Source organism: Macaca fascicularis, chromosome 6 (genome assembly GCF_037993035.2).
Source record: "Macaca fascicularis isolate 582-1 chromosome 6, T2T-MFA8v1.1".
In the NCBI taxonomy this organism is placed as follows: domain Eukaryota; kingdom Metazoa; phylum Chordata; class Mammalia; order Primates; family Cercopithecidae; genus Macaca; species Macaca fascicularis.
The window spans coordinates 64,735,436-64,757,080 of NC_088380.1; the positions used below are offsets into that span (position 1 = coordinate 64,735,436).

The window sequence follows — 21,645 nt, forward strand, 5'->3', positions numbered from 1 at the left end:
TTAGCCACATAAATTCAAGTTTGTTTCATGTATATGATTAAATATAAATAATATTATTAATTTCTAACACATCTGTGCTAAAAGTGAGAGTATTGCTTCTAAAGACAAGGGCAAAGCCTGTCAACAAACAGCCTGCTTGCAGCAAGCAAAGAAGATAAGAAAGCAAGCAACTGAATCAGACACTGAAAAATGACAAGTTTTCATTTTCAAAACTCCCAACATATTTGCAAGTTTCTTTCCTCTTTTAAACATTATCATCAGATAAATTGTTACAGTTCACGGGGAGTTAAAAAAAAAAAAAAAAAGTCAGCACCCGTTTGGTTAAAGCACATGAGTTTGGGAACAAAATAAAGAATAAAAGAGTCGCCAATACTGCCTTCTTTCACAAAGCCCCAACATCACACAACTTACTAAATACTCAGAGTACGTCAATCTTAAAAGAGAAAAGGGGAGAAGTATGAGAGAAAAGCACGTTACCAAACTGCCTCTGCAGTCCTTAGCGAACTTGTAGATCGGGATCTTGGCTTCATAATAATGCTCATTTTGAAAAAAAAATAAAAAGGAAAATAAGTCTTCAACTATTCTTATTAATACATTCTAACTGTCTTTCTGCAAAGAAGATTTTAAATATATTCCATTTCCCAGGGAGGCTGCTTGAAGAAATCCAATTTTCCCGGAGTCCACCTCCTGTCCTCGGTCCAGCTCTTGGGCAAGGTTCTAACACGCAGGAGTGCTTTCTTCCTTCATACTGAATTTACTCCAGTACTAGGCTGTTAGGAAGTGACAGTTTCTTTTGTGTCTTGCAATGCCAAGGGAGGAACTGAATTCTGAATTGATTCTTCATCTGGGTCACAAGGGAAACCAGCATAGTGAAAGAGTCACTTGATCTCTTTCTTGCAATTCCGTAATAACAGATTTAAAGGTTTCTAACACTGGAAGCGCGCAGGTAGAGAGAAAGGAAAAGAAAATGACCGGGAGGTACTGCAACACGGGAGAGCTGTCAAGGAAGTTCCACTTCAGGGCAAGCACAGGAAAACACTCCTCTCCGTGGAGCGAAGAAGTCAGCCAAGGATCAAAGCTCTCCACACTTTGGCTGGGTGGGCTGATTTACCTGGGAAAGTAATTTCTGTGTGTCCCTGCTTAGAATCCAGGGCTTTGTGAATGAGAACTATCATTCAATCTCACCAGGCAGAAACTATTCCTCAAGGGCTGTATGACGTCTGTAAGAAGGCAGTTCAAAACACCACAGGGCAGTGAGAAAGGAAAAAAAAAAAAAAAAAAAAAAAGAAAAGCCCAGCGCCCAGCCTAGCCTCGTCAATTGCTGAGACTTACAAAGCAAAGGGGCGGATCAGCTCCAGAGACCAGCACTGTAAACCGGCCAAGCAGACAAGAGACCTCACAAAACTTATAAAACCATTTCCTTCTCTGGGAAATGAGATGTCTGTGTTATTCTGGGTAACATTCTGTGAGCACCTTTATAAGGAACACACCCCTTGCCATTAAGTTGTTTATTTACTGTAATAAACAAATGAATTTTATAAAAGGCATTCTTTCAAAAAAGTACTTCACTGAAGCACTAAAACTAAAATTTCTTTTTAGAAGCAAAGTTGAGAGAACTTGATGACTTAGCAGCTGTTCATTTTGAGCGGATGTAATGAAATGTCATGCTTTGGAGTTGGTTGTAGAGATGTAAATTACCTCTGAAAAATTCAGCAGAGTGTAACAGGCACCCTTGGATCAGAATGTACTGGAATTTTAAACTGAAAAATCGAATGTATTATTCCTGGACAAGTGGCTGCATGTATTAAGGCTGTTCACTTGCACAATGTTTTCTAAATCTTTTAAAAAAAATATGCAAATTTCATTCATCTCTACACATAAAGACTCTGGGTTTGCTAATCCTTAACAGCTCTTCAGTAAGGAATGAAGCTTTATGTCTTGTCAATATCTCTTATTATTTTGAAGGCCAAAACCCTTCCCACTTCCTAAATATAAAATATTTTGTATTACAGTAGCTGTAATCTAAGCTGATTCCAATTGCTCCTAACAGAAGGAATGGTTCACCACCCTGCCTATCTCTCTGAACATCTCTACACAGAGGATATATACTTCTCTGGGTGTGCCAACTTCAGTTATTTTGGATGTGAATTACCAAGTGAAAATAATGTAAGCATTCTGATTGCTTAAATGGCATTAGTTAGTACGTTGGTTCTCTAGTCTGACGTGAACTTGGTGTTTATTTAGCATTTGCAGACAGGATGTTGGAGTGCAGTTGTGACCCACCCATACAACTTGGAAAATGTAGTAAGGCATCCGCCAGAGGCTCTGGCTGCTTCTTACAACAAACCCTTCATCTGCTCCCCTGGTCACACTTCAAGGTGCATTTGTGACTTAAACTTCTTTGAATGACTCTCAGGCCTCTTATGGTAAATGCCAATAAATTGCTTTCCACATAGTTATCCCCTTAAGCTTTTCAGTTTCCTTATGACTGCTAGGGGACATTCACACTTTCTTAGCACTGTCCCATGTCCAGTATATTGCTGGCATTTTAAAGCAGGTTAATTAATCAAGTATTTTTTTAGAAACTTAAATGGTCTGTGAGACTAATAATTTTTAGGGGAGAGGGGACTTAGAGGAAGAAGTTTAATTTTTTTCTCATTGGAATTTAAATGTGGGAAAAGAAAGAACAAAAGCAAATCAAGTAAAATTAAGCAACTACTATTCATTTGAAACACTGTTCTCTCCATGTAAGGTCTACCAAATAGCTTCCAGTTGCCATTTCAGAAAGAAAATGACAATGATCAGAGAATGTAATGTCTGAATGTTGAGTTTTCAACTCTCCAGAAATAATTAGCCTGTGTTCTACTGTCCCCCAGATCCATGTCCTAGTGAGATTATTTAGCCTGATGCCACTCCCTTCTCTGTCACACACACACGAGTTCAACGCAGCCCCATGTGCTATTCCTTGCTTACTTGCCCAACATTCTATATCTTCCAAGAATCTTTCTCTGAAAACCTAACACACTTATTGGGCATCTACTAGGTACTGTATAATAGTCGCATAATGACTAATAAATCACCCCTCTCCCCCTACAAAAACAAACTAAAGTGGGGAATCTGACAACGCATGGAACTAACCAGAATATTCAAAGCTTTTGGATTGTTACATCAAGGTTGCCATTACAGAGAAAGAAAAATGCACTATGTTGTAAGACTACTGAGATTTAAATTTAAATTTTGTTTCTACTCCTAATATTTAAGGCAATGACAGAATAAAAAAAAAACAAATAGTATGTGTTCAATGTTACAGAGTTTTCTCCACTTGTTTTATTATTATTATTATTATTATACTTTAAGTTCTAGGGTACATGTGCATAACATTTACATCAGGTATAACTCCCAGTGCAATCCCTCCCCCCTCCCCCCTCCCCATGATAGGCCCCGGTGTGTGATGTTCCCCTTCCCGAGTCCAAGTGGTCTCATTGTTCAGTTCCCACCTATGAGTGAGAGCATGCGGTGTTTGGTTTTCTGTTCTTGTGATAGTTTGCTAAGAATGATGGTTTCCAGCTGCATCCATGTCCCTACAAAGGACACAAACTCATCCTTTTTTATGGCTGCATAGTATTCCATGGTGTATATGTGCCACATTTTCTTAATCCAGTCTGTCACTGATGGACATTTGGGTTGATTCCAAGTCTTTGCTATTGTGAACAGTGCCGCAAAAAACATACGTGTGCGTGTGTCTTTATAGCAGCATGATTTATAATCCTTTGGGTATATACCCAGTAATGGGATGGCAGGGTCATATGGTACATCTAGTTCTAGATCCTTGAGGAATCACCATACTGTTTTCCATAATGGTTGAACTAGTTTACAATCCCACCAACAGTGTAAAAGTGTTCCTATTTCTCCACATCCTCTCCAGCACCTGTTGTTTCCTGACTTTTTAATGATTGCCATTCTAACTGTTGTGAGATGGTATCTCATTGTGGTTTTGATTTGCATTTCTCTGATGGCCAGTGATGATGAGCATTTTTTCATGTGTCTGTTGGCTGTATGAATGTCTTCTTTTGAGAAATGTCTGTTCATATAGTTTTCTCCACTTGTAAGGCCGTTTTTCACATGAACTTTTCTGAAAGAATGTTTTGTAATCTAAGCATCTTGTAGTTTTCCCTCTGAAAAGCTTCCCAAAATGGAAAAGATATGGCATTTCCCTCCAAATTCCTGTTAGCATGCAAGCATATGATGGCATGCAGGCTGATGAGGAGACCTAAATATGGTGAGACTGGATTTAGGAACGATGTGGCCCATGCTTTTGATCCAGAAGCTGCGATTATTTCTCAGTATTTCCCTGTTGTACTGAATTGTATAATGTATGGACCTTTTACTTTCTGGTTGTTACCACATTTCAAGAGACTGTACCATAGATGTATACATTCATTGGGTCATCCATCTGTAGATGTTTTGTTGAATCAAATGACTATGTCATTTGATGTTTCTGAAACTTCAGTCGTAACACCACCTTCATAATTCTTTCCATATTAGCATTCCATCTATACCATGATTTGATATTTTTCTTAATTGGATCACTTAAAAAAATTAAAAAAACAAAACTTAAACTGAATATAAAAAGTAACTTTACATTGATTCTGTAAATAGGTTTAATATACTGGTATAATTTGCCCCCAAAATATAAGTGTATATTAATAGGAAAAAAAAGAGTCCAAAATAATGCCTAAAGTCTGTCTCATACCACTAATGGTGCCCCTGATACGACTTGGCAACACTTACATGGAAAGCGTCAATTGCATACAGGTAGATTGTGTGCACCTAAAATGTGATCTCCCTTTCTCTTATCATTCAATGGTGAGCATGACTTGTGAGACTTATGACATTTATCCATGAATTAAACATTAAACATTAACTGAAGCCAATTGAATGAGGTGTTACAGAGTAATTTTACTATACAACCCAGGTTTTCTTAAGTATTAATACTTTCAAATACTCTGCCTACTGTCAAATCTTCTGTTCTCTAAATTCCTATTTTCAGATTACAATAGATACTCTATACTTTCCAATCTATCATGAGCATATTTCTTACAGCCATATCATATATCAACTAAATATTCAGGCCTCTCAAATATGCTGAAATTCAGTACTCCAGAGAAGTCAAACTAACTTTTTAGAAAAAAAGACCAGGGGAGTGCAGTTTTTACAGTTTCCTGCTATTCTCTATTGTACTCGAATGCTAATGAGAACGAAATACTTTGAACTCCTGTAGCAGTTCCTCATTATTGAGAAATATTGTGTTATTTTCCTTATCTGGAGGGGAATTTTGAGGCAATTCCTAGAGGTTTCTTTTATTTTATTACACTTACTAGGAATACAATTGGATTCAAGGACTTTTGTACTGGCACGAACCTTGCTTGGAGCTACATTCCTTAATTCCCAAAGGAGAAGTCCAGAGTATTATATTTTGAGGGCTTTCCTATCTTCAGATTTCCTACCTCTTTCATAAACTGTCAGGTTAGGATAATAATAAATCCCTACTATTTATTAATTACCTACGTGCTAAGTAGAAAATACTTTCTTACTTATACATCACAACATCCCTCCAAAGTAGATGTGACAATAATAATTTCATACATAAAGAAAGCCAATAATTTGTTCAAAATTTTTGGATCCAAAGCTTGCCCTTCATGATGTGTGTGTGTGTTTAAGACAGAAAGAAAAGAGGAAGAGAGATTAAAAAATGCTACCAAGTTTTTGGAAGTTTTTAAAATTCACCCATCCTCTTTAGTTTAACAGTGGCAATGAATTAATATAATAAAAATGGTGCATGTACATTACTAGTATAATGATAAACATATTTAACAGACAGAAAATTTTAGATCTTTAAGATATGCAGGATTAAACAATCTAACTTCACTGTCCTTGTTTCTAATTTTTAGGCACTAACTTTTAGGTATCATAAATGCTGTGATGAGGGCATATATGACAACATCATGAGTTTGTTAACCATAAAGTATGATAAGGTCTTTGACCATCTCACAACATGAGTAATGGTAGTTTCCTGTTACCTATGCAACAGATGACATTTTGATTGCTGCATTAGGTAATACTGGTTAACAAATGATCGTTTTAAAAGGTAACAGTACGTGAAATCTCTGGTAATGTATAAATTTCAATATTTGTCAACAAATTACATTGGCTATTAAAAGGTACAGAATATTAGTTTTTAAAACTAGAATAAACATTTCTGCATGGAGTCAGTAATGCTGACATAAAATGAATTTTGTAACTGACTTTCAGAATTTTGCACTAATTCAATACTGGATTTCAGAAGAAAACTTAAATTATCTAATTTAAAATTTTCTAAGTGCTGCTGTATTTCCTTTGCATTCTGCCTCTCCTCTTGTGCCTCTTTCACGGTTCTTGTTCTTCTTTATTCTAAACTTAAATGCATCTCAGCAAATTTAACCTTATTTTGAATTAAATATTTAAATTTTATTAAAGAAATACATGTAAATAATATAATCAAAGAGTGATGAGTGTAGTATTCTCAAACTCCAGCATTGATTCCTGATTCCAATTCATACGCAAGAATGAAACTATAGAAAGGTGACAGTAAGCTCTAAGTGCATGGGTGAGGCTTGTGCACTGGGATTTTTACTGCAGCATCATCAAGTCCCCAGTGGGCATTTTCTTTGCCTCTTCCAAATGTTACTATTTGTAAGAGTTTTTTTTTTGTTTGTTTGTTTTTCCTCTGGGGTATCTCTATTTTTCTAGAGAAGGATATAAACACGCTTGCTAGCGTTCTGGTATGGGTAGGAGAAGGACGCTGAAGGTCTTATTGACACATTGCAGACATTCATTTATTTGTCCTAAATAGAATTAAACATACAGCTATCCTTCCTCTACTCTCTGCCTAGTATCCCAAAGTCTCTGTCTTCCATGGAGAGGGATGCAAAGTATGTTGACTACACTGAGAAAGAGTGAGGGCGTATGGAGAAGTGTATATAATATACATGTTCATACACCTGCTATTTTTAGAATTCTTCCATCTTCCAAAGTATGTTTTGGGGGAGTGGGGCAGCTCAGTTTGCTTCACTTTAGTATGGTTCTCTTATTTGGTTAAGTCATTGACCTTTTCTCCATCTACTTCTATCTTTATGCATCGTGGCTTAGAGTTACAGACATCTCCCAGTTTCCTCAAAAATGAAATGTACCTTTCTGGTTTTTGTACTAATTATTGGTTTGAGTGATTTTTTAAAGAAAAAAAATGGCATAGGAAGATTGTTTCTCCACAGTTTTAAAGCTAGAAATCTGTAAGTTTTAGTTTAAAACAATTTTTTATATTTATCTAAGCATATGCATTTACAAATTTTATTCAACAAATGACTATATGTAAACTCTCTCTAAGTATAGGTAAACATTAAGTATTTTTTATTATGGTAAAATACACATCACATAAAATTGACATTTTAACGCTTTCTAAGTGTACTGTTCAGTGGTATAATGTACATTCCCCCTGTTGCACAATGATTATCTCCATCCATCTCCAGAAGTTTTTCATCCATCCAAATTGAAAACCCTGCTCTCATTAAATAGTAACTTCCTATTCTCCTCTTCTCCCAGCCCCTGACAAGCACCATTTAGCTTTCTGTCCATGTGAATTTGACGACTCTAGATATCTCATATAATGGAATCATAAAGATTAAGTTGTAAAGGTAGATTCAGAATTGCATAGCTAGTTATGGTCTAGGTGTCTCATTATTAAAGAAAAAACAATCATGGAAGCAGAAGGTTTGAAGACAACAATTCACACCTTGACAAATCAATGTACTTGTCTTATCCATCATCAATTCTTTACAAAGTATTCACTTGACTTTCATAGACAAAGTCAAGAGCAAAAACATCTTTGCCTTTACCAACATCTGGTGTGTGTTTTTAAAAATTATTCTTCTAACTATTTTTTTTCTGTTTAAATATATACAAATGCTATCAGTGCTTATTCAGTTTGGTCACATTATAACTTTAGTTCTTATTTCAAATTTATAGTAGCTTCCTATATGTAATCAAGTAGTTCCTAACTCTATATACCAATCTCAAGAGATAAAGCAAAATTTTAAAATTAACTTACTTTAATAAAAATAATTCTTAAAAGATTTTTGAAAGAGATAAAAAAACTGGAAAGACCACATTGCCAAATGAAGCCCTAGTTTCTAACAGCGAGATAAATTGAGGTTTTTATTAAAATAAGATTTGAGGCTGGGCGCAGTGGCTCACACCTATAATCCCAGCACTTTGGGAGGCCAAGACAGGTGGATCACCTAAGGTCAGGAGTTTGAGAACAGCCTGGCAAACATGGTGAAACCCTGTCTGCACTAAAACAAAAATACAAAAATTAGCTGGACGTGGTGGTGGGCACCTGTAATCCCAGCTACTTGGGAGGCTGAGGCAGGAGAATTGCTTCAGCCTGGCAGGAGGAAGTTTCAGTGAGCTGAGATTGTGTCACTGGGCTCCAGCCTGGGCAACAAGAGCAAAACTCCATCTCAAAAAAAAAAAAAAAAAAAAAAAAAAAAGATGTGAAAAGCAACCTGTCAAAAACAAATGCACACAAGATGTGTTTTAATAATAATTTAGTTTCTGATATAATGGGAAATACTGAAAATTGATTTATTAGAAAGTAAACTCAGGACCATTTAATTTACATGTATTTGATAACATTTTTCTTGCATATATTAAAAATGCCAAAATAATCCAGGCAACTCAGGCAATTTCTCCTTGATCACAGATTACAAATAAGTTTTCTCTAACGTGAAAGATCTGCTCTGAGAAAATGCCTACTATTTAGGAAGTGTTTGTAGGATCAAGTTAAGAAGAGGCCATTGGAGCCAGACTGCCTGGTTGCAAATCCAAATTCCACCAACCACTAGTTGTTTGATTGCAAACAAATTCTTTAACCTTCCCTGGCCTCAGTTTCCTCAGTTATAAAATGAAGAGAAAAGAGAATTTTCTTGAGGACTAAAAAAGACATGTAAAATCTTAGCAAAGTATCTGGACTATGGTAAGGAATCAATAAATAATATCTGCTATTAAGTTTTAAAAGAGTAATCAATGAGCTATGGAAAAAAGCAGCTTTAAAACTTAAAAATATGTTATTGTACTGGTATTTGATTTAAAATAATTGGTTTGTGTTTTTGTCTTCCTTTCGATCCTGGCTCCTTGACTCCCTTTACACATAGCTTGTGTAGTTTTCCTAACTCCTATTTTACACATCTAAGGTTTTATTCTCTTATCTTTGGATTATCTTTCAAAGACACAAATCTTAAAATGTCAAAGCCTCTGATGAAAAACCTTCCATAGCTTCATATTCCTTACAGGATCAATTCTAGCCTTTTTTGTGTGTTAAATAAAAACTTCTACCATTTGGATTCAATCTACTATTCAGCTTAGCCCTTGATAACTAATCTTTCCCACCCTACATTGTCAGCCACACAATCTCACACACCTTGCCCCAAATCTGCTCACTTTGTTTCCCCTGCCTGGGGAAACTCTCACCTTTCTCCGACTTCCCCGCTAAGTGTACTGCCTACTCTACCTTCGAGATCTAGCATAAGTAGCAGTAAAGGCCAACTAACTCCAAGACAAACTCAGAAGTTCAGTCTCCTTGGATTGATTGAGTCTGGGAATATCTCGGGTTAATTTTGTTTATTATTATTATTTTATAACACATTTGCAGGGTATGGTGGCAACACACAGTGAACATCACAGGGGCATTCAAATCCTACAGCCACAGTTCAGCTATTGATTTGGACTGTGTAAGCTTTGAAAATGCATTGTCTCTTTAGGATTCAATATCTTCTTCTACAAAATAAGGACAATATGCACACCTAGAATCCTCCCAGGGTTCCTCTGGGATTAAATGAGAAAGCCTGCTGTCCAATCTGCAATCCCTTGCTCTCGATCACTTACAGATCTTTGCATACACATTTCTGGCAGGATTATATTTCTTTTCTTTTACCTCTCTTTTTGATCAAGAGTTAAATTGGGACTACGCCTCCCATCCTGCTGTTCTGCAATCTGAATTAGGTGTCTGGCCATGCAAACCTCTAGATGCTCATCCTAATTCCTTTCAATTTATCAGCACCATATGGTCATCCTGTCTTCATTTGGCTAACTATAAGCCACTAACTAGAAACTCCTACCGGAAAGGATTGTTTTAACATTCTTGGTAGAGCACAAGGCATTATGGAGGCCCAAATAGAAACCTGGGCCTCCATAATGCTGTGAGTTTCTTTGAAAACAGGGAATGAGGCTTCTTCATCTTTGTATTCAGAATACCTAGCACAATATCTGGCTCACAAGGTGTTTGCTTAACAACAGAATCAATCTTTGGTCAACAATGGTAGATAAGCCCTTTACAAATTTTCTTCCTGTGCCCTTTTGTGGCATTTGCTTCATGGCTGGAATTCGATTTCAAAAATTGAGTCTTGCCTCTGTCTTGTTTTTCATAAGCCTCCATCCCTAAAAGTTACTTTAGATGCCTTCTTTGCCAAAAAGGAGTTCCTACAATAGTGTTATAATAAAAAAAAAAAATTCTTCCAAAGAAAAAGATACTGGTTGGGGTAAAGAAATACACTGGAAGAAGTCTTAGGCAGGCACTGAGTCAACACCAGCATCATTGATAAGAAGCGAAAAATTCTTTTCTAAATATTTAGGAAAAATGGCCTTAATCTGGAGAAACTATTATGCAACGTGATAGTCAACCCAGGTAGAGTATTTGAATTCGAATAAGGACCTTTTGGAAGCTCAATTCAAAGAAATAACTTTTCCAGGAAGAGTTTCCCCACATTTTGGCAGGACAATGGGGAGGGTGTTTGTGTCATCTCATAAAATCTGCCAATCAGTCACCAATCAGTCTACGAATGAGATGGCTGTTTCTCTGGATGAAAAGGCTGCATCCTGGCCAGTCTCTAAGATCCTTTTCTGGAGCCACTACTAAGTGTTGTCCAATTTGCAATCCCTCACTCTCGATCACTTTCGGATCTTTGCATATGCATCTCTGTCAGGATTATCCTTCTTTTACCTCTCTTTTTGTAAAGATGCATTAGCACATTCGCATTTGTATCAACCACATGAAGACTGTATATCCATGTACTGGATGAGAGGACCGAAGGGCACTAAGTGCTTTCCCTGCAAGTTCAGTGGATGAACCAGGTCAGAACTCAAGCCTGCTGGCTCCAGAAGAGGAAATCTGAAGATGACAGGATGAGTTCCTATTTATTGATTGCTCAGCATGTGCCAGGCACTGGGTAAGATGTTCCACATGTTCTCTCATTTAACATTTAAAACAAACTCACAGGCTAGGTACTATTATTTCTTCTACCACACAGTCAATAAAACTGAGGTCTACAGGAAGTTAAGTACCATGCCCTAGGTCTTACATTGGGACTTAAACTTAGATTACCCAAATCAAGCATAACCTGGGGAAAGCATAACCTCTAGAACTAAACAAATATCGTTTTAAGTAACATCTCAATAGGACATTTTTAAAAGCTTATTTAAGCAATTATTTGATAAGAATGGTAGAATGGGTAAACTTATTACTCTGGTCATGGATTTTTTGTGCACATGACATTGAAATCATTAAAAGTTAGTCACTGTTTTTATTCTAGGAATCACGACTTTCAAATATTTCAATTATTTAGATACCAGACTGCAAGTGTACACAAAAGTAACTCTTGAAAACAGTGCCATTAAGCAATGACTCCTCATTCTGCACACTCACATTCCCTGGCAACTACTAACCTGTTTTGTAATATCTATGGACTTACCTATTCTAGATATTTCATTTAAATAAAATACAATATGTGACCAAACAAGTAACTTTTGGAAAAAATGCATTTTCACTTTACTATGTTGGTTCTTTCCTTGGAATTAAGACCAATTATTTTTTATTTCAAAAATACTTTCTTTGGATGTTTCATATTTGCAATTAAAATTTTCTTTTTGGATTAAGAGGGAGATGGAGCCATATGGCTAAAGAGCAGCCTGCACCGCTTGCCCTCCCAAAGGAACAACAAATTGAACAACTCTCCACACAAAAAAGCATTTTCATAAGAACCAAAAATCAGCTTAGGTCCCAGCTTAGCCACAGTGGGGTAAACCACCAAGGGGGCTCTTGGGGTTCCTGATTCCAGGGCTTGGCTCCTAGATGGCATTTCTGGATCTTCCCTGGGTTAGAGGTGGGCCCACTGCCCCAAAATAGACTCCTAGGCCTGGCAGCATTCACCACAAACTGATTGAAGAGCCCCTGGGTCTTGAATGAACATCAGCAGGAGCCAGACAATACTTGTTGCAGGCCTGGGGCAGTGGTGGCCACAGGGAGAGACTCCTCTGCTTGTGGAAAGGAGAAGGAAGAGTGGGAAGGACTTTGTCTTGTGCCTTGGGTGCCAGCTCACCCACAGTAGAATAGAGTACCGGTAGATTCCTAAGATTTCTGACTCCAGGCCCTGGTTCCTGGACGTCATCTCTAGACCTGCCCAGGACTAGGAGGAACTAGTCCTGAAGGGAAGGATACAAGCCTGGCTGGCTTTACCACCTGCTCATTATAGAGCCCTAATGCCTTGAGTAAACATAGGCAGGAGCCAAGCAGTGGTTACTGCAGGCTTTGGGCAAGACTCAGTGCTGTGCTGGCTTCAGGTCTGACCCTATGCAGTCTCAGTGGTGGTGGCCACAGGGATACTTGTGTTACCCCTCCCCCAGATCCAGGAAAGAAAGAGAGAGAGAGAGAGAGAGAGAGAGAGAGAGAGAGAGAGAGAGAGAGAGAGAGACAGACTGAATCTGTTTGGGAGAAAGTAAGAGAAGAGAAAAACGGTCTCTGCCTGGTATCCAGAGAATGATTTTGTATATTATCCAGGGCTACTAAGGTGGTACCTTGGCAAGAGCCACAATGTTACTGGGCTTGGAGTGCTCCCTAATGCATATATTCCTGCAGTGACCAAAAACTTAGACCACAACACCTAAGTTTCTTCAAACATCTGGAAAGCCTTCCCAAGAAGGACAAGTACAAACAAGCCCAGATTGCAAGGCTACAATAAATACCTAACTCTTCAATGCCCACACAACAACGAACATCCACAAGCATAAAGCCTATCCAGGAAAACATGACATCACCAAACGAACTAAATAAGGCATCAGTGACCAATCCTGGAGAGACAGAGATATGTGACCTTTTAGACAGAGGAAATTCAGTGGAATTCAAGATAACACACAGAAGGAATTCAGAATCCTATCAGATAAATTTAACAAAGAGATTAAAATAATTTAAAAGAATCAAGCAGAAATTCTGGAGTTAAAACATGCAACTGACATACTGAAAAATGTATCAGAGTCTCTTAACAGCACAATTGATCAAGCAGAAGAAAGAACTGTGGGTTTGAAGACAGCCTACTTGAAAATACATAGAGAAGACAAAAGGAAAAACAACAAAAAAGAATGAGGCACTCTTAGAAGACTTAGAAAATAGTCTCAAAAGGGCAAATCTAAGAGTTATTGGTCTTTAAAAAAGTTAGAAAGAGAGATGGGGGTAGAAAGTTTATTCAAAGGGAAAATAACAGAGACCTTCCCAAACCCAGAGAAATATAACAATATTCAACTATAAGAAGGTTATAGAACACCAAGCAGACATAACCCAAAGAAGACTAGCTCAAGGCATTTAATACTCAAACTCACAAAGGTCGAAGATAAGAAAGAATCCGAAAAGCAGCAAGAAAAAATAAAAAAATAACATACTTTGGAGTTTAAATATGTCTGGCTACAGACTTCTCAGTGGAAACCTTATAGGCCAGGGGACTTATTTACAGTGCTAAAGGGAAAAAACTTTGAATTCAGACTAGTATATTCTGTAAAAATATTCTCCAAACATGGAGAAATCAAGACTTTCCCAAACAAACAAAAGGTGAGGGATTTCATCAACACCAGACCTATCCTGCAAGAAATGCTACAGAATTCTCTTCAATCTGAAAGAAAAGCATATTAATGAGCAATAAAAATCATCTAGAGGAACAAAGCTCACTAGTATTAGTAAATACACAGAAAAACACCGAATATTATAACTCTGTTATTTTAGTATGTAAATGACTCATATCTTAAATAGAAAGACTAAAAGATAAACTGATCAGAAATAATAACTACAACTATGTTTTGAAATATAGACAGTACAATAAGATATAAAGACAAGATAAAGTTTAAAGGGAGGGGGGACAAAGCTAAAGTGTAGAGTTTTTATTGGTTTTTCCCTTTGCTTGTTTGTTTATGCAATCAGTGTTAAGTTGTTATCAGTTTAAAATAATGAGTTATAAGATATTCTTTACAAGCCTCCTGGTAATTGCATATCAAAAAACATACATCAGGTACTCAAAAAATAAAAAGCAAAAAATTAAAACATACCACCAGAGAAAATCACCTTTACTAAAAGGAAGATAGGAAGGACAAAAACCGTATGACCATTTCAACAGATGCTGAATAAGCATTTGCTAAAATTGAACATCCCTTCATGATAAAAATCCTCAAAAAATTGAGTATAAAAGGAAATACCTCAACACAATAAAAGTCATATATAACAGACTCACAGCTGACATCATACTGAATGGGGTACAACTGAAGGCTCTTCTTCCAAGATGTGGGACAAGATAAGGATGCCCACTTTCACCACTGGTATTCCACATATTAATAATACTGGAAGTCCTTGCTAGAGCAATCAGACAAAAAAAGAAATTTGAAAGGAAGAAGGAAAATTATCCCATATGCAGAAAATATGATCTTAAATTTGGAAAAACCTAAAGACTCCACCAAAACACTATTAGAACTGATAAAAAAAAATTCAGTGAAGTTGCAGGATACAAAATTAACATACAAAAATTAGTAGCATTTCTACATGCCAACAGTGAACAATCTGAAAAATAAATCAAGAAAGTAATTTCATTTAAAATAGGTACAAATAAAGTTAAGTACCTAGGATTAACTAAACGAAAAAAGTCTACAATGATCTCTACAATTATCTATCAACTATAAACTATTGATGAAAAACATTAAAGTGAGCACAAAAAAATGGAAAGATATTCCATGTTCATGAATTGGAAGGATCAATACTGTTAAAACGTTCACACTACCCAAAGTAATCTACAGATTCAATGTAATCCCTATAAAAACATCAATGACATTCTTCACAGAAATAGAAAAAAATCCTAAAATTTATATGAAATTACAAAAGACTCAAAATAGCCAAAGGTATCCTGAGCAAAAAGAACAAAACTGGAATACCAGTTTTGAACCCAGAAATAAACACACACATCTACAGTGAACTCATTTTCAACAAAGGCGCCAAGTATATACATTGGGAAAAGACAGTCTCCTTAATAAATGGTGCTGGGAAAACTGGACATCCATATGCAAAAGAATGAAAGTAGACTCCTATCTTTTGCCATATACAAAAATCAAGTCAAAATGGATTAAAGACTTAAGTCTAAGACTCTGAACTATGAAACTACTAAAAGAAAACATTGAAGAAAGTCTCTAGAACACTGGACTGGGTAACAATTTCTTAAGCAATACCCTACACACATAGGCAACCAAAGCAAAAATGTACAAATGGGACAAATGGGATCACATCAAATTAAAAAGCTTCTGCACAGCAAAGGAACAATCAACAAAGTGAAGAGACAACCCACATAGTGGGAGGAAATATTTGCAAACTATCCATCTGACAAGGGGTTAATAACCAGAATATATAAGAAGCTCACACAACCCTATAGGAAAACACTAATAATCTGTTTAAAAATAGGCAAATTATTAAATTAAAAAAAATCTGATTTAAAAATAGACAAAACATCTGAATATGCATTTCTCAAAAGAAGACATACAAATGGTAGACAAGTATATGAAAAGGTGCTCAACATCATTGATCGTCAGAGAAATGCAAATCAAAACTATTGTGAGATATCATCTCACCCCAGCTAAAATGGCTTTTATCCAAAAGACAAACAATAACAAGTGCTGGTGAGGTTGTAAAGAAAAGGGAGCCCTGGTACACTTTTGGTAGAAATGTAAATTAGTACAACCACTATGGAGAACAGTTTGAAGGCTCCTCAAAAGATTAAAAACAGAGCTACCATATGATCTAGCAATCCCACTGCAAAGTACATACCCAAAAGAAAGAAAGTCAGAATATCAAAGAGTTATCTACACTCCCATGTTTACTGCAGCACTATTAACAATAGCCAGGATTTGGAAGCAATCTAAATTTCCATCAGCAGATGAATAGATAAAGAAAATATGGTACATATATATAATGTAGTACTATTTAGCCATAAAAAAAGAATGAGGTCCTGTCATCTGCAACAATAAGGATGGAAGTGGATATAATTATGTTAAGTGAAATAAGTCACTCATAGAAAGACAAACTTCACACGTTCTCACTTTTTGTTGGTGCTATAAATTAAAACAAACTAAGGAGAGCAGAAGACAGTTTCAGAGGTTAGGTAGGGTAGCGTGGAAGGAAAGATGGGATACTTAGTGGGTATTAAAAAAATGTAATTAGATAGAATCAATAAGAGCTAATATATGATAGTAAACAGGGTGACTACAGTTAACAATTTATTGTATGTTGGGTAAATTTATTGTATTGTATGTAGGGTAAAATTGGATTGTTTGTAATATAAAAAAAGGATAAATGCTTGAGGTGATGCATATCCTTTTACTATGATGTGATTATCACGCATTGTATGTTTGTATGTATTGCACAAATATATATACCTACTATGCATATACAAAAATTAAAAAGTAACAAAGTTAAAAAAAAGTTGTTTTTTGAATGGATAGCTTCTGTATAAGGGATAGGAAAGCAGACTTAGACACTATTTTACCTGATCTTGTATATGAATCTGTGTTTTTTGGGGGAGAAACACAGTCTGTTCATTCCAGGCATGCAGTGAACTCTAAAAAAATACCCACAAACAACATAGAACAGTGATTTTCAGAAGAAGGGATCTAGTGTGTTCCCTATGTTCTTAAAGAGAGTACTTTGTCTGATATTTTTGCAGAAAAGTTGAGTCTTAAGTATGGTGCTTGGCAGAAGTTGTTTTATGGAAAATGGAAGGCAAATAAGCAAGAAGAGATCATGCCAAAATACTCCCTGTTTTCAGGGCAGATTGTTATTCCATATGGGGAAAGAATATGAAAAAGTTCTCCCACCCAAGACCATGAAATTTAAGGCTTCATTCAGCTGACAGTCTTCAGTGAGTCAGATTCCTGCAGGATTTAAGTTACTCCCTGGCTGACTCTCAGGCATCTCTGCAGATAGTTAACCTTTTTCTCGTTACCTTATAGTAACTATAAATTCTTATTAAATTAGAGTGATAAAAAGCAATAACAATCTAAAACATAAGCTATTTTTAAAGCAACAATCTTGCAAATGGCAAGTACCTTGGGTAAAGATGTTTTAATACCTTTTTAAGCCTCACTACTTAAGTCTAACATATTAAAATGGACCCACTTTCCACAATGTAGATTATTTTTGCTATCAACAGTCTCCGAAGGGTCTTTATAATTTTGCTTTTGAAATTATGTGGCTACTATTAAACTCATTTAACCAATGACTGCCTTGATTTCTTTGCAATCATCCAGCACACTTGGAGATACTTGTAAAATAAAAAACTCAGCATATATGCATTTTTTTAATTTAATAAAATGTTATGAATACTCATTTGACAATTATTGAAGTTGAGATAATCTTATGCTTTGAACACTTAATTAAATGTTAGTCCTCATTTTGCAGTTTTCTTTTTGTATTCAATTACTTCATTTTCCAGTTCTCAAATGGTTTTATAGCCCCATGAAAAGCCATGGGCTGTAGCCTCTGTGAGGACTATAGTGCCTGGTAGGGACCACAGAACCCTGGAGGTGTGATCTGGAAAGAAAGGGAATTCCTCCTGGTAAGAAGTGATTTATGCAAGGAGATGTATTTAGCATTTCCAGATAGTGCATTATTTCCTGTACTACCTTGATAATTATGAGTTACCTTCCCTTGCTAATGAGATGAAGTAAGTCATCAAGCATTTATTGTTACAAGGGTTTTATTCATGATCCAGCTCACACTTAGTATCACAGATGATTTTTAGAAACCATAAATTGTGATTGCCAGCTTTGAGGACCTAAAGTTTAGCTGCGAAGAATACGATTCTCCTTAAGGTTTTCTCTGGAATAACTGAACGCATGAGATTGCAAGGTGATAAGTCCAAGGTTTGGATATTTGAATGACCAAACTAAAGCAATAATATGGCTTTCTTAAATAATACAGTTATTTAAATGATTCTAGTTGTGTTAAACCATTCTTTTAAATACCTGGTGAGTGGATTAGGAACTAAGCTAGGGTCTGAGAAGCGTGGCATTGCTGGTGGCCCTACCGGGATGACAGTCATTACTATGATCCAACAAAATAGGAGAATCATTCATTTTTCACTCACTCCCAGGGATGAGGTTTTGAACAGGGTTAGGTTCTTACTTCAACTAGAGAAACTAGAACCATGAAAAGAAATTTCGGCCCTAAGGAAAACAGAGACATCAGAGTTTAAAATTCTCTTTTGCCCATTCTGCTCTATTGCTCAGCAGATGTGGTCAGTAGATTTTTTCTTTGAAATGGACTTTGTTTTTGAAGATTATGCAGAATGTATTGTTCGGAAAAAAACACAGAATATTCAGACAGAGGCCAAATAACCAAATGCATTTTTTCTCCATTGTGTTCTTACTTAAATGGGAACTATGATAATAACAAGGCCTCAGTAAAGTAGAGGAGTTCTTGCCCTTCTGTAAGTGGGCAGGGTGCATGTACAGGTAGGTAGGCCATTAGGTCAAATTTCAATGTCTGAGCTACTCTCCTGACCCCATGGGAGTCACATACCACTGAAGGCAAAATCTGGCTGCAGGGTCACCTGTGTTCCATTGGAAGACTGAGAGTCGTCTCTTCATACTTAGCTCTGCAACAGCATGAAAAGGTCACCATGACCATGCTCACCTATTCTGGTGAATTAAACGTATAAGTAGCCTGCTTCCAACTCCTTGGAGATCATTTCTGAGAACATTTGTCTTCTCAACCTGTTGCTGGACATGACTGGAAGCAGAATAAATGGCTATAGAATGTTTAATTTACCCAGAGAAACTGCTTGGCAGTCTTTGGATTATGTAAAATTAATTGTGGAAACTTAATGTTGACCTTTGATCATAGTATGAGGACAGACCTACTTAGAAGCTGTTTTTTTTGTGTGTGTCAGCCAGTCTTACCAAGAATCATTTAAGGGAATGAAGAGTAAAACTCTTTTATATAAGGCATTATTTTAGCAGGGCCACTGCATCTCTGTGTGAGCTGTCCATTGCACAACTCTAGGGAGTACCATTTATACAAACCACAGTGTGAATTGTGCTTTCAGAACTGTGCAAAATGATGGCCCTGTCTTTCTGCATCTCCAATGGTGACATAATGTAACTATACTTTCCATCTTTAAATAGATCCTGAAAGCTGAAGTTGAAGCACTGAGGTTGACACTCTGGGCTATACAGAGAAAGCAGTGTCAGATGGTGGTTAAGAACACCTTGTAGGCAGACTGCCAAGGTATAAGTCCTAACCTGGCCCTTACTCCAGTCAAACTGCCTTACTTCTCTATGCCTCAGTCTCCTCAATTGTAAAATGAGTGAAATCAGAGTGGCTGGGAGAATTACATTAAATAGTGCAGGTAAAATAATTCAAAGAACAATGCACGCAGTCACAGACTCAATAAAGGTTAACTCTAAAGACTGTGTCTCGCTTTTGTTCAATCATTAGGATGCTAGAATGAATAAAACATTATCACAGCTGTTTTATTATGATTCTGCTTTAAGAATATTTATGGCTCTAGAGGAAACATTTTCTGTGTGCCTTTACGATGGCTAATAACTAGGAACAGTTTAATACAATGCTCTTAGAGAAAATGAAAAACAGAATTTTATGACAGCTGTTAAGAGTTTAAAAGAGATTGTGGTAGGGATTGTCTCTTCTGGATATTTTCAAATGTAATTATTGGTGAAGGCTAATAGAAATCCATGCAGTTTCAGATACTGATAGAAAATGATAAGCATTCCAAAAATAAACATAAAGCAAAGGCTACAAAATTAACATTATACCTCCCCATTTATCTTTTTATCTCTCAGGTGGCACAAAAGCTTGACAAAGGGTCTATGAACCATTTGAAGATTTTTGTTGGGGTAATCAGATATCTATAAAAAGGCATTATTTAAGAAAGCTAACCAAATAACATTTTACTATTGACTAATAAACTTTCTAATAATCTTCAATTTTATTTTAATAAAATATTAGATGTAGTTCAGTTTTTCAACTCTGGAATAGCGACCCAGGAAAAATATGAGGGAAACTTGAAGTCTATGGAAGTTGTATTTGGTGTTAACTGAGGCCTTTGTGTCAGCCCAACACAAACTGTAAAGTCAAAAGTGTGACTTTCTCTTTCTGGTCTTGACAGGCTTTTGTTCTGATAGACTTGTCCTCATCCTTAACCTCCCACTCTTCTTCTAGGGTATCCAGGTAGCTCTTCAGGTGTGCAGGGTGCCTGTTGCCTCTGCTAGCCTGCCTAGTTCGTAACATCAGGCAGAGATGAGGCAGGAACTTCTGCCCTCAGGCTCGACTAGTGGTTGTAAGGCCAAGGATCATATGAAAAAAGTACCACCTTCAGATTACTTTCCCTGTGTATTCTGTTTTTGTAGTTTTCATCAGAGAGTAAGCAACCATCACGTGAGTATGGTGTCTAATGATCTGTTAAAATGGCAGCTCTCAGAGAAAGTGCTCTCCATTCTCTGCTTTCCTCCTCCTCCTACCTCAGTCCCTCTCAGAAATCAGGCTGGTGGTGTTAGAGAGTGAAGCAGGCTGAATTTAAGAAATAAAAGACAGCTTTGGAATGATGATGGACAGCAAGTCATATTTGTCCTCAGTGTCAGGATAATAGGGACTCATGGGGTGGGAAATATTGCAAATACAAACCTTCAAAGGAGGCAGCGGGCCGGGCGCGGTGGCTCACGCCTGTAATCCTAGCACTTTGGGAGGCCGAGGCGGGCGGATCACAAGGTCAGGAGATCTAGACCACGGTGAAACCCCGTCTCTACTACAAATACAAAAAATTAGCCGGGCGCGGTGGCGGGCGCCTGTAGTCCCAGCTACTCGGGAGGCTGAGGCAGGAGAATGGCGTAAACCCGGAGGCGGAGCTTGCAGTGAGCCGAGATCGCGCCACCGCACTCCAGCCTGGGCGACTGAGCAAGACTCCGTCTCAAAAAAAAAAAAAAAAAAAAAGAAAGAAAAAGAAAGGAGGTAGCTGCTACTCAGAGAGCCAACATAGCCAACGTTTCTAATGTGAAATTATATGTGAGATCTTTCCACTTTCAATCGTGATGCTAATTCAAAATGAAAAAAAGAAAAATCTGCCTGGCCTAACAAAACAAGTTTGGGGTGGGGGCGGTTACCAGGTTTCCTTTTAGCCATTGTTTAGGACATACTGATGTACTGTTTTATTAATCTCCAAGAAACTCATTTATGTTGAGTGG

General features: G+C 36.9%; 1 protein-coding gene across 9 annotated transcripts in view; it reads right to left on the reverse strand.

The window, feature by feature from the left end:
• Positions 1-21,645, reverse strand: part of PDE4D (phosphodiesterase 4D) — an 807,734-nt gene that overhangs the window by 303,833 nt on the left and 482,256 nt on the right. Inside the window, exon 1 of one of the 9 annotated variants that reach the window (XM_005556960.4) lies at positions 478-1,222. The exons of the other annotated variants lie outside the window; for them this stretch is intronic. Within the exon in view, the coding sequence (XP_005557017.1) occupies positions 478-542 (65 nt within the window). The 5' untranslated portion in view covers positions 543-1,222. Of the gene's footprint in view, positions 1-477; positions 1,223-21,645 lie in introns of those variants that run through there. 9 annotated transcript variants of the gene reach the window in all.